The 14,706-nt window shown below is 44.1% G+C and overlaps 1 protein-coding gene across 1 annotated transcript in view; it reads right to left on the reverse strand.

Moving 5' to 3' along the window:
- The window catches only part of LOC146009443 (vomeronasal type-2 receptor 26-like), a 59,898-nt gene that overhangs the window by 11,944 nt on the left and 33,248 nt on the right, over positions 1-14,706 (reverse strand). The window contains exons 4-6 of the mRNA XM_083150115.1: positions 13,793-14,023; positions 4,407-4,508; positions 3,369-3,437 (exon numbers count right to left, since the gene is read on the reverse strand). Of these exons, the coding sequence (XP_083006241.1) occupies positions 3,369-3,437; positions 4,407-4,508; positions 13,793-14,023 (402 nt within the window). The remainder of the gene's footprint in view (positions 1-3,368; positions 3,438-4,406; positions 4,509-13,792; positions 14,024-14,706) is intronic.

Here is a 14,706-nt window from a genome sequence, read left to right on the forward strand (position 1 = left end):
ATCTCAGCCTGGATGACCCAACGCTTCCTGAAACTAAACATGGCTAAAACTGAACTTCTAATCTTCCATCCCCCGAACATCCCCTCTTCTCCCACTATCTCCATCAGCATTGGTGAAACCGAGATCACGTCCACCGACCAAACGCGCTGCCTCGGTGTCATCATTGACTCCTCCCTCTCTTTCACCCCCCACATTCGTGCTCTCTCACAGTCTTGCCGCTTTCACCTACGCAACATCTCACGCATCAGACCATTCCTCTCCACTGACGCGACCAAAATTCTCATTCACTCTCTTGTCATCTCCCGCTTTGACTACTGCAACATCCTTCTCTCTGGGCTACCTCTCACTCGCCTCGCACCTCTCCAATCCATTCTTAACGCTGCTGTTAGGCTCATCTTCCTCTCCCGCCGCTCTACCTCCGCCTCCCCCCTCTGTCTATCTCTTCACTGGCTCCCCATTCCTTTCCGAGTTCTCTTTAAACTCCTCACCATCACCTACAAGGCTCTCTCCTCCTCCACAGCTCCCTAACTCTCTTCACTGATCTCTATCCACACTCCCTCCCGTCCTCTTCGCACCATCGCTGACCGCCGACTGACCTCTCACCTAATCACCTCCTCCCACTCCCGTGTCCAAGATTTCTCTCGCGCTGCCCCCCTGCACTGGAACAACCTCCCGCCACCCATCAGGCTATCTGATTCCCTTACCTTCTTCAAGCGCTCCCTCAAAACCCACTTTTTTCGACTAGCCTATCCCTCCTCCTAACCTCTTTTGATCCTCCTATCCTGCCTCCGTTCCCCTCCGTTCCTACTTATCCTATTGTATTTCGTTCGTCCACCCACCTATTTTTAGTATGTTAACTCTTATGAGCAGGGCCCTCCTTCCTCACGTACTCACCCTACCTCATGACCTCACCTGTGCTCCTGTCCTGTTCTTCCCTTCCTCTACTTCATCTTTAGTCTCCTTGACAATTTTGACACCTACTTCTGAACTGATGCTGATTTTAGTTCTACCAGCTATACCCCTATTTATACTGTATCTTTCAACACACCCTGTACGTTACCTTGTAATTTTTTTTTTTTTGTTTGCTATGTACGGCGCTGCGGACACTTTGCGGCACCTTATAAATAAATGTACTACTACTACTACTATATCAAAAATACACATTTGCAACTTTTACAATCATTTTTTTGGAACCTGTGTACGTGCACAGCCCCCCTTTGCCCCTGACCCCAGGCCACCCTTGTTTTGCACACTCCTACATGGGGGTGAATTTGGTGAACCACTCAGTGGTGTACTTGACACACTGCTAATTGTGGATGTACAGTAGCTGCACCTAATAATTTTAATTCTTGGTTATTTAATTGTGTCTGCAGGGCAACCAATGCATTGGTCTGTGCTGATGTAGCTTGTGTTTGACCATGTACACTCTCAATTAGGATGGCTACATTATTGTTTTGGACCCGTAGGGCCTGGCTGATTTCGCCCAGACGTGTGTCCAGGGTGGCAGCCATTCCTACTTGTGTGCCCACACTTACACAGTCACTGGTGGCCAAGTTGCTGATAGATATTTCTAAGGTCTCCTTGCATATTGCCCATTTGATGCCTTTGCATCGCCATGAACTCTGTTTGTTTGTGTTTAAATGTATGTAATAAGCGTGCAAACTCATCTACTGTAGATGGTGTGTGGGGTGTTTGGGTGGGTGTGGTTTTTTGGGGTGTCACCACAGTTGATGGCCTTTGAGTCACTGTTCTCACTGTTTTCTTCATCAGGTGAGAATGCTTCGATGGGTTGGAGAATTATTTCCATATCTTTGTCCATCATTTCTGCTGTTTGTGTGGGTTGCACCAGTTGTTGTGATTATCCTGTTGAAAATGAGAAATGGGTAAGTATTACACCATAATTGCGCAGTATGAGTCATTTTGCTTTTAAGGTGTTTTGTGGGTTATGCCACATAACAATGGGTACTGTTCAGTAACACATGTACCCCTGGAATACATTTAATTTTTAGGTACTTGTTTCCTAGCACGGCCACACCGATTTACATCGGGGTGGTCGTGTCGGAAAAATCGGGTCGATCGCATCCCATGCGATTTGGTCGCATGCGATGCGATCGACGCGACCGACCGATTTTCGACCCGATTTTTTTTTTAATGAAATGTAAATCGGGTCCCTGGGACCCGATTTTACATTGGATTCAATGTAAAATATTCCCAACCACCCCAAATTTAACGGCGTACACCCCACCCCACGATAGACGCCAACCCGAAGCGTGGCGAGCGCAGCGAGCCCGCGAGGGGCGGCGGTGCGCGTCCTCCGACCTTTTCATTCCCCTACTATCCACGTCGGCGTGGAGTTGAGAATAGAATAGTGTGGCGAGCGCAGCGAGCCACCGAGCCCGAAGCGTGGCGAGCGCACGCGTATACCTGTGAAGTTATACGCGGCCGCTCGCCACGCTTCGGGCTCGGTGGCTCGCTGCGCTCGCCACACTATTCTATTCTCAACTCCACGCCGACGTGGATAGTAGGGGAATGAAAAGGTCGGAGGACGCGCACCGCCGCCCCTCGCGGGCTCGCTGCGCTTGCCACGCTTCGGGTTGGCGTCTATCGTGGGGTGACGACGGGGACATCTATAATGTGAAATTGGTCATATTGGCCCATTTCACATTTTTCACATTTTCTCAAGATTTCAATGTTAAAAAATATTTTAACATTGAAGCCTATGGTAAAATCGGGGGCATCGCGTCGGGACCAATGTTAATGGTCCCGACCGACGCGATGCCCCCGATATTTTACCTTTCCCGACACGATTTCAATGTTAAAATATTTTTTAACATTGAAGCCTATGGAAATATCGGGGGCATCGCGTCGGTCGCGTCGGGACCAATGTTAATGGTCCCGACCGACGCGATGCCCCCGATATTGTCTCCTAGCCGGCAAAATGGACCTGATTTCAAAGAAAATCGGGTCCATCGTATGGATCGTGTACCTTAACTTAAAGGTACACGATCCATAAGATTGTGGCCGTGCTAGGAAACAAGTACCAATTTTTAATTTGTCTGATGGGTGTTTGACATTAAATGAATATCTGTTGGCATGTAGTGGGTCTCAATGAGTCCATGGCACGGCCAGCATATCTGGCAGCACTTTATTGTGCTACTTTGTTTGGCATAACCCAATATGACAGTGGTTCAATGAGCAAGTATTCATATTTAAAAATGCTGCATAAAGTTCTTTCAACAATGTAGTTTACATTGAACCTATATTTGGTTTACAGTAGGGTGCTGGAGTAGATTGTAGTGTAGCCTATGGTGCATGGTATATGGGTGTGTGTACTGTGTGTGTAATGGTTTTGCATACCTTTTGCTTACCTGCAGCCTCTGCATCGGGACATAAGCGATGGACTGTGTGTGGTTCCTGAGCACTTCGGGATGGATGATCTGCAAACAAAATGGTGGACAACCGTTACAAATATTGAATGAACAGCATTTATTACCAACATGCATCATAATAACATGTTTTTTTTTCTTACCCCTGGGACACACATGGGTTATGTTGACCAATTATTTGTGGCCAATATATTGTTGTTTTCAAAAATATAATTTTTTTTTAAAAAAAGTTTATTTGTGAAAAGATGGCTGCAATAATGCAGTGTGGAGGTGTTTTGGCTATTACAACATTACATCTATGTTTGGGGCCTGAGCAATTTAAACCTGTAGCATAATTTGTTAGGCATTTCACCAATACCAGCTGGTGTGGAACTACATGACCCAGCATCACCAACAATTGCAATCTATGACCATTACATTTACATAAGTTAACCTTGCTGGGATATGTAGTTCCACAGCAGCACTATTGTTATGCAAACATTACAAGAGAGCATAACAGTTATAAAACATTGCAATGTATGATGTACATAAAAATGTGTCAGCACTTACCAGCTTGGGGTGACGTTGGTGGCTTATCCGTGTCCGCCACATGGAACCCAGGAAGGACCTCTGGTGGTATTAATCGCTTGAGTTTCTTCTCATAGGATGTATATGTCATGGGTTGGGTGGTGCCTCCTCCAGTGCAGGTGGCCTCTTTGATTTCGTGGCCATCTTGGATTTGAGTTGCATTTTTATGTCATTAAAACGCTTCTTGACATTTCTTATGCTTCTTTTGTGGTTGCTAACTGCATTGACTGCACCTGTAATAGACTCCCACATTGTCCTCTTCCGCTGCGCTGTGGTCCTGTTCTTATGCTTCCCCAGCAGCCTGTCAAATACAGGGACTATGGCACGGACAAGGGCCACATTTTCCTCGTAGGAAAAACGCACCTTACGGCCACTTTGGGTGTGGCCACTTTCTGGCACCTCCTCCACCTCCTCTGTGGCCATGTCCCCCTCCTCCTCCAGGGCAGCATCAACCTCCTCCTCATCACCTCCATCTTCCTCCACCTCAGGCCACTCCACATCAGACATGTGGCCCTCCTGCAGCTCCTCCTCAGACTGTGTGATGAACAGGTCCTCCTGTGTGAGTGGATGAGATGGGGAGGCAAGAGGGTCCTCCACGTCCTCCTCCTGTGCCTGCTCCTCTGGAGTCCGGCCTGGCCCAGACCTTGATGTGGCCATGCTGCATGGCACACTGCTGCCTCTCCCTCTCACACTGCTGGCTCTTAGTGTGCCTCTGTTGGCTCTCCCCCTGGCTCCTCTGGTGCTGCTGCTGCTGCTGCCTGTAACTGGCCCACTGCTGCCTCTGCCACCTGTGCTCACTGACACTCCTCTCCCAGACATTGTTCCTCTTCTCTCCATGCTCCTTACTACCTTTCAAAGGTCAAAATGGTGCCTGTGCCCCTTTATATAGGGGTGTGATGCATATTGTAGGGGACTTAGGTGGGCCAATAGGTTAGGGGGTTATTTGGCATGCAGAGGCAGTGCTGTAATTCACATTCCGGTTGGTCAGAAATCGCACATAACCAGCGCCGGAAATTGCACATTACTGTGTCATAAAATCGCATCGCACCACATCGCATCTATTATTGCATCCCATTAAATAATCGGTTTTAGAGGAAAAAATGCAAATTGAAAAAGTGTGAAACGGTGTGATAAGGTACGGTTTTGAAAGTTACTAAAAATCGCATTCTATTAAATGTCATCCAGAATCTTGGAAAGCTCACAGAAACTGACATAAAAATAATGAACCACAGCGGTGGCTCATGACAATATGTTGCTAAAGGACTGGAGAAATGCGGAAATAGTACCAATATTCAAAAAGGGAAAAGTATATGACCCAGCAAATTATAGACCTGTGAGCTGAACATCAATTGTGTGGAAATTAATTGAGGGGATATTAAGGGATAGTTTCCGGAATTATTTAGAGGGGCATGGTATAATCAGTAGAAACCAGCATGGGTTGTAAAAAATCGTTCCTGCCAAACTAACCTACAGATGGAAAGATGAAGATGGCTCTATATGTAATCAGTTTTTATGAGGAATTTAACAGAAGATATGGGGTTAGCTGTAGATGTGGTCAACCTGGACTTTGCAAAAACCTTTGTTTATGTGCCACATAAGAGGTTGATAAACAAAATGGAGGATTTGAGTCTAGGGGTGAAAAATTGCAGCTGGGTAAGAAATTGGCTGCATGATAGAGAACAGAGAGTGGTGGTAAATGGTGCATTTTCAGGTTGGATACCTATCCTAAGTAGCCTATCACAAGGATTGGTGGTAGGGCCACTTCTATTTAAATTTTTTATTAATCAAATAGAGGAGGGAATACTAGCTGATCTAATTCTGATCTCAACACTACAAAAAGGACATTATAGAACTGGAAAAGGTCCAGAGAAGGGCAACCAAGCTAATGGTTGGAGTCATTGAGCTTTGAGGACAGATTATCCAAATTAGGAAGATTTATGCTGAAAAAGAGACGTTTACTGGGAGACATACTTAACATGTACAAATATATCCGGGGACAGTATACCGAACTATCAGACACCCTATTTTCTTTGATGTCGCAGATTAGGACATGTGAGCATGCACTCATGGAGGTGAGTATTATTCGTACACTCTAAAGGAAAGGCTTTTTTTTACAGTCAGGGAAGTAAAATTATGGAACTCTCTTCCAAAAGAAGTGGTGTCAGCAGACACAATAAATACATTTAACCCCTTCCCGACATTTGACGTACATTTACATCATGGTCGGGATGTACTTCCCGACACATGGCATAAATGTACGTCATGACTGTAAACTGTCACCACGTCTATAGACGCGGTGACAGAGGGCCGATGGCTGCTGTCCCTGACAGCAGACATCTTCCCTCGTAGCCCAGGGGGGGCAGCAATGCCCCCCCCATCGGCGATCGCTGTGATTGGCTGTTCAAATGTGAACAGCCAATTACAGCGTTTTCTGTGTACCGGCGAATAACGTCGCTCGGTAACACAGGGATCGGTGGTGATTGGTGCTGTTAAGTACAGCACCAATCACCACCGGGTGTAAAGGGGTCACTGGTGGTCACCCCACCTCACCCCACCTGCCCCCAAGGCTGTGATTGGTCCGTCGGACCGATGGACCAATCACAGCCATCACACCTCACAGAAAATAACGGAGACAGCCCTGCAGCCGCCATTCCGGTCAGGAACAGCGTGCAGAGCGGTCTCCGTGCCCATCTGTCCCCTTATACTGACCTGATCAGCGTTGGTGGCATCCGTGCTGCCAGCTGCTGGTGCTTCCTGGTTGCTGTTGCTTCCTGGTGCTTGTGCTGCTGCTGCTGCAGCGTCATTGTGTCATAGAACATATAATTTTGTCTCTGCTGCCCCCTGCTGCCCCCCTTTTGTGCTGATCAGTATAAATTAACTGATCAGCAACTTTTTTGGGGTGCAGGTTTTTTTTTTTTTTATATATACCCCGTCAGGTACACGCTGAAAACAACAAAAGTTGTGTGCCTGCTGCCCCTCACTGCTAATCAGTGTTGCATCACTGATCAGCAGTTTTTTTTTTTTAGGGTGTTGTGGGTTTTTTTTTTTTAAATTTTGTGGGTGTCCTGTGGCCGATGAGCGCTGATCAGTGACGTACATCACTGATCAGCATTTTTGGCACAGGGTTGATCTAATTTTTTATTTTGGGATCAAATTCCTGTTGCCTTTGACTCATCAGCAGTTTTTTTTTTTTTTTTTGGAGGGTGCTGTGTGGTATTTTTTTTTTATTTTTTTTACACCCACGGTGATTTTGTGGGTGTCCTGTGGCCGCTGAGCGCTGATCAGTGACGTACATCACTGATCAGCATTTTTGGCACAGGGTTGATCTAATTTTTTTTTTTTTGGATCAAATTCCTGTTGCCTTTGACTCATCAGCAGTTTTTTTTTTATTTATTTTTTTTGGAGGGTGTTGTGGGTTTTTAAAAAAAAAAAAAAATTTTTACACCCACGGTGATTTTGTGGGTGTCCTGTGGCCGCTGAGTGCTGATCAGTGACGGACGTTACTGACCAACATCTGTGCTCAATTTTTGGCGTAGGAGCTTTTTTTTTTTTTTCTTTTAACTTACACGTTAAAGCACTACATACACACTACATACCCCCGTGTTGAAATAAAGTTTGTACCCCCCCTACACTATACACGTGTTGAAACACTACACTTACACAAACACAAAAATAATAAAAATGTCCCAATCATCGCAAAGACTGTTTTCAGCGGAGGAGGCATATGCCCTTATTGCCTCTGACACTGACACAGCCAGTGAAGTAAGCGATGAATTTGCATTCTTCTTAAGATCCTCTTCCTCCTCTAGTGATGAGGGACCCCCTCAAAGACGCCCCCGTAGAGCAGCTGAGACCCCCCCCCCCCAATGATTGATCTCGTATGGACCCCACCACCAGACAATTTTGAGCCTCAGGTTCCTGAGTTTTTGGCCAACCCAGGAATCCAATTTGATACTACAGGCCTCAAAGAAATTGACTTTTTCAAAGTCTTATTCTCTGATGATTTTATAAATTTAATGGTGGACCAAAGTAATTTATATGCCAAGCAGTTTATTGCCCAAAACCCCACGTCATCATTTGCTAGGTGGACCCCTGTAGATGCAGTAGAGATGATGACGTTTTGGGGTCTGGTGTTACATATGGGCATAGTTAAAAAGCCAGAAATTAGGCAATATTGGAGTACAGATGTTCTGTACAGCACCCCACTTCATCGTATGGCCATGACCCGGACTCGTTTTGAGACGATCCTTAAATTTTTGCATTACAACGATAATGCACAGTGCCCACCCAGAGATTATCCCACCTTTGACCGGCTATTCAAAGTCAGGCTGGTCATTGATCATTTCAGCGCCAAATTTGCTGAGATGTACATCCCCGAAAAATTCATTTGTGTAGACGAGTCACTTATACATTTTAAAGGAAGGGTTAAATTCCGCCAGTACCTTCCCAATAAGAGGGCAAGGTATGGCATAAAAATGTATAAGCTGTGCGAAAGTACCTCAGGGTACACCCACAGGTTTAGGGTATATGAAGGGACAAGACACAAGAATTGAACCGCCAGAATGCCCCCCCTCCCTCGTAGGTGTTAGTGGAAAGATTGTCTGGGATTTAGTGCACCCCTTCCTGGATAAGGGTTATCACCTCTATGTGGATAACTTTTACACCAGCATCCCCCTGTTTAAGGCCCTTGGTTCAAGAGGTACAGCAGCTTGCGGTACTGTGCGCAAGAACCAAAGAGGCCTCCCAAAAACGCACGTTGCCCAATTACTGAGAAAGGGTGAAAGCAGGGCACAATCCACCGAAAATATGTTGTTGGTCAAATATAAGGACAAGAGGGATGTCCTTATACTGACAACAATTCACGGAGACAGTACCACCTCCGTCCCTGTACGAGGTACCAGTACCCACACCCCTTAAAACCTATTTGTATCCTAGATTACAATAAGTACATGGGCGGAGTGGATATTTCAGATCAGGTACTGAAGCCGTACAGTGCCCTGCGGAAAACAAAAATATGGTATAAGAAGCTGGCCGTGTATATCATCCAGATGGCACTGTAAAACGCTTACGTACTATTCCGTTCTACCAGCCAGACGGGGACATTTATGCACTTTCAAGAGGAAGTCATAAAGGGCCTAATATTTGGGAACCAGCAGGCAGAGGGCCCCCGTATTGTATCAGGGCAGCATTTTAATAACGAAATCCCCTCCACTGGAAAAAAGGGCAGGACACAAAAAAGGTGCAAAGTTTGCTATAAAAAGGGAATAAGAAAGCAAACTATTTTCCACTGTGAAACTTGCCCCGACAAACCTGGCCTACAGTATGTATGAAGGAGTGTTTTAAAATATACCACACATCTATGGATTATTACGTTCATAATTTCACCGTGCTTCGGGGGTCTTGCTTATGCGACATAGCACCCACCATTCATTCCACCAGAATCTGTGCTGCAAAATCCAAATAGCACTCCTTCCCTTCGGAGTCCTGCCATGCACCCAAATGGTATTTTTTGGTCACATATGAAGCATTGCCGTACTCGGGAGAAATTGCGGCACATATTTTGGGGTGCTCTGTCTCCTTCATTCCTTGTGAAAATGAAAAATTTTGAGCCAGAACTGCATTTTTGTGTAAAAAAAATGTAATTTTTCATTTTCACAGCCCAGTTGTACCAAAATTGGTGAAACCCCTGGGGGTTTGAAATGTACACTATACCCCTAGATGAATTCCCTGAAGGGTGTAGTTTGCAAAATGGGGTCACTTGTGTGGGGGTTCCACTGTATTGGTGCTTCGGGGGTCTTGCTAATGCGACATAGCACCCACCATTCATTCCACCAGAATCTGTGCTGCAAAATCCAAATATCACTCCTTCCCTTCGGAGTCCTGCCATTTTTTGGTCACATATGAGGCATTGCCGTACTCGGGAGAAATTGCGGCACAGATTTTGGGGTGCTTTGTCTCCTTCATTCCTTGTAAAAATGAAAAATTTTGAGCCAGAACTGCATTTTTGTGTAAAAAAATGTAATTTTTCATTTTCACAACCCAGTTGTACCAAAATTGGTGAAACCCCTGGGGGTTTGAAATGTACACTATACCCCTAGATGAATTCCCTGAGGGTGTAGTTTGCAAAATGGGGTCACTTGTGGGGGGGTTCCACTGTATTGGTGCTTCGGGGGTCTTGCTAATGCGACATAGCACCCACCATTCATTCCACCAGAATCTGTGCTGCAAAATCCAAATATCACTCCTTCCCTTCGGAGTCCTGCCATGCACCCAAATGGTATTTTTTGGTCACATATGAGGCATTGCCGTACTCGGAAGAAATTGCGGCACAGATTTTGGGGTGCTTTGTCTCCTTCATTCCTTGTGAAAATGAAAAATTTTGAGCCAGAACTGCATTTTTGTGTAAAAAAATGTAATTTTTCATTTTCACAGCCCTGTACCAAAATTGGTGAAACCCCTGGGGGTTTGAAATGTACACTATACCCCTAGATGAATTCCCTGAGGGGTGCAGTTTGCAAAATGGGGTCACTTGTGGGGGGGTTCCACTGTATTGGTGCTTCGGGGGTCTTGCTAATGCGACATAGCACCCACCATTCATTCCACCAGAATCTGTGCTGCAAAATCCAAATATCACTCCTTCCCTTCTGAGTCCTGCCATGCACCCAAATGGTATTTTTTGGTCACATATGAGGCATTGCCGTACTCGGGAGAAATTGCGGCACAGATTTTGGGGTGCTTTGTCTCCTTCATTCCTTGTGAAAATGAAACATTTTGAGCCATAACTGCATTTTTGTGTAAAAAAATTTAATTTTTCATTTTCACAGCCCAGTTGTACCAAAATTGGTGAAACCCCTGGGGGTTTGAAATGTACACTATACCCCTAGATGAATTCCCTGAGGGGTGTAGTTTGCAAAATGGGGTCACTTGTGGGGGGGTTCCTAACTTTTAGCATCTTATGGTGCCTGGAAACCTACATGGTGCCTAAAAAATAATCTCATAAAAAGGAGGCTCCAAAATCAAGTAGGTGCTCCTTCTATTATGAAGCCTGTGGTTTGGTCACCGTGCACACTAGGGCCACATATAGGATATTTATGAAAACAAAAGAATTGGGGGAATCAATTTTTAGTCACATTTCTCTAGTAAAATCTACTGTGTTCCTTAGAAAAATGTATTAAAATTGAAAATCTGCAAAAAAAATGAAATTTTGACATTTCACCTACACGTTGTTTTAATTCCTGTGAAACACCTAAAGGGTTAACAAACTTCCAAAATGCTGTTTTGAATACTGTGAGGGTGCAGTTTTTGAAATGGCATCATTTATGGGGGTGTCTCACATACAAGTCCCTCAAAGTCACATCAGAACTGAACTGGTCCCTAAAAAAATCAGTGTTTGAAATTTTCTTGAAAATTTGAGAATTTGCTATTCATATTTTAAGCCTCCTAGTGTCCAAAAAAATTAAAAGGAGGTTGAAATAATGATGGCAACATAAAGTAGACATATGGTCTTTGTTAGTTATTAACTATTTTGAGTGGTATGATTATTTGTCTCACAAGCAGAAAATTTACCATTTTGCAAATTGCAAAATTTTCAAATTTTTTACGACATTTTGGTATTTTTCACAAAAAAACACAGACTGTATCGACCAAAATTTACCACTAACTTGAAGTACAATGTGTCACGAGAAAACAATCTCAAAATTACTGGGATAAGTAAAAGCAAAAAAAAGTTATCCCCACATAAAGTGATACATGTCAGATTTGAAAAAAAAGGGCTCTGTCAGGAAGGCAAAAACAGGCTGCGGCGGTAAGGGGTTAAACTAAGGTTGGACAAGCATTTATTGGACAAAAACATCCAGGGCTACAACCTAAATGTAATTTCGCCCAAAGTGGAATCAAAGTAAAAAATTGAAACAGTGATTAACCTTCTAGACAACACTCTCTAACAGGTCCTGTAAAAGGTAGAAATTGATGGACGTACAGTAAGTCTTCATACATTCTAAACTACTATGTTACTATGATACTATATATATTCCTCTTTCAGGTATCCAGCTGCTTCTCTGCCATTTCCTCCTAGATTCCATTCCCTTCAACTCCCCAATATCTCCATCACTGTTGACAACACTATCATCTCCACATTCCCGACTCTGATTTTTTGATGTCACCCTTGACTACTCCCCCTACTTTGCCCTCCACAACCAGTCTCAATATTGTAGGTTCCAGCTAAGCAACATGATTAGGCTGTTACTCTCCCAGAGTGGGCTAACTTAGTATTCACTCTCTGCTAATCTCACGGCTCAAGTATTCAAACATTCTCCTCAATGCCCTCCCATACTCCCAGCTTCCTCTGCTCCAGACTTTTCTCATTGCTGCAGCTACACTTATCTTCCTCTTTGATCCACTTCTGCCAAGATCCTTCAAGAAAATCTGCAATGTCTCACATTCTCCTAAAGAATCCTTCTCACCCTCATGGTCAAGGCCCTCTCTTACTCCACTGCTCCCTCCATCTCCAACCTTATTTCTGTACATACTCCCTCTCACCCTCCTTTGGTGGCCAATGACCATCACCTCTACTCGACCCCGGTCGCTGCTTCCCATAATCATATATCCAAGATTTTGCCTGTGTTGCCTGGCTTTACTGGAATTAATTCCCTTTCTTTGTTAGACTCTCCCTGACTATTCATAGCTCTAAACAGACAATGAGGACCCACCTGTTTATCAAAGCATTGCCATTCATATAACCTATAACAAGGCTAATCTCTGTACTTACCACCTCAAGTCTTGGCTATCCCTGCCATTCTTACTTCCTGCCTTCAGGCCCCCTTGCCTTCACCTTACAGTTTATCACCTGTATGTCTACCACTTCTTCTAGATTGTAAGCTTTGTGGAGCAGGACCCTCCTCCCTTCAGAACTCACCACCCTCTTCTCTTGCACTTCAATTTACAGCTCTCATTTAGTCAGCTGCCATCTCTAACTGCAGATCTTCTCACTTCTTACATTGTTCATTTCACATCATTCATTGTTCATATCTTTCATTTGCAACCACCCTCATAGTACGCAGACAACTCGTTTGCAATCATCTGTATTGTGTACTGAGAATTGTGGTGCTAATTGTTATCTGTGTGTTCTTCTAGGTTTTTTTTAGTATTGTTCTAATGTATGGCATATGTTCTGTATGGAGCTGAAAATCCACTGTGGTGCCTTTATAAAAACGGTACTTGTGTAGTTTGCATGGTCCGGTTTCTACGCTCGGCAAACTATCTAAAATAAACTAACTTAACTCCATGCCAACATGGATAATTCATACCCCCACTATCCATGTTGGCATGGAGTTGATTTTAGATAGCGTGGCGAGCCACCGAGCCCGCAATGGGACTCAGATGCACGGCGCCATGCTGGCGCCGTGAAACTACACAAGTACCATAAAAACAAAGTACTATTAATAATAATAATAATAATAATAATAATAATAATAATAATATTATAAACAACTTTTTTGTAGAAAATGTACTTCATGGAATGCTGCCCAATGATGCCTTCTCCCATCACCCAAACTGCCAGTAAAGCCGAAATTTTAAATTACAGATCAGCACATGCACAGTACAGAATTTGCATATTTGTCAATTACAAACCCATTGGACTGGTACATACGCCATCTCTTACTGGTAATGGAGCAAGCAGTGTGGATGAGACATGTTTAAACATATTGAATCACTTTTTGTCATCATCATGTAATGGGAACTTTCTTTTTAACTACAGTATTTAAAAATTTTAACAATTATCCTGCCTCAGACAAAATCTGTTTCTGGAACATTTGGTGAAAGTCACACAAGACCGTTACCTTTCCGTGTTTCCAAGCTATTCTCCATGGTAAGATAAGCAGCTGCTGGTCCTCTGGGAGATATGGATCATATCTGCCAACAGTTGTCCGATAGGGAATTCTTTTACGGCCGATTTGTTTCCATTTCCAATTCTCAATGTCCAGAACTTCAGGATACTCTCCTTTTTCATCAAAAAATATTGTTTCATTATATAGACCAATGTAGGTAATTTTACTTAGAAAGTTTCTCAGCTTTGAAAAAAAAGAAAAATACAAAGAAACAGAAAACTGTTAGAATTAGTAAAAGTTTTAATATATATGAATTATTTCTTCAACGGGAAGATCTTTATCTAATTGCTCTTGAATTATAGTAAAGCATCACAACCAGATTTATCCCCAGCGAGCTGTATCAGATGCTTGGTAGTCTTTTCTCTGTCTAGATTTCTTCATGGGTCATTATACTAAGGGGGTTATTCTGGTCAAATTTGCAGCCTTGTAAGTCCCCCAGATGCCACCCTGCGAATGCCAGTACGCCCCCCCCCCCCCCCCCCCCTGCACGCCGGATATGTTCCACCAGCATGCAAATGGATTTTTAACATACTGTAAACATCCATTCACAGGCCAGGGGGAAACTCCCCTGATTTTCAGTGACCTGAGAGTCACTGTAGATATGTGTGCACTCGCCACATCATTCGATGTTCGGCGACCATCGAAAGATGTGGTGATTGCACGCATATCTAAAGTGACTCTCAGGTCACTTTGCTATGCATGCACATTTGGGAGGAAGTGGGTGGGCAGCTGACATCTGGTTATTGGTTATGTCCGCTTCCCACCCATGGCAGCCATGTCACTGGGTGATTTCCATGCGAATGCCCAGCATTTGCATGGGAACTCTCATGCAAGCAGTGGGCATTCCCATGGGCATAACTATTGGC

This window comes from Crinia signifera, chromosome 1, assembly GCF_055691185.1.
Source record: "Crinia signifera chromosome 1, ASM5569118v1, whole genome shotgun sequence".
Lineage (NCBI taxonomy): Eukaryota > Metazoa > Chordata > Amphibia > Anura > Myobatrachidae > Crinia > Crinia signifera.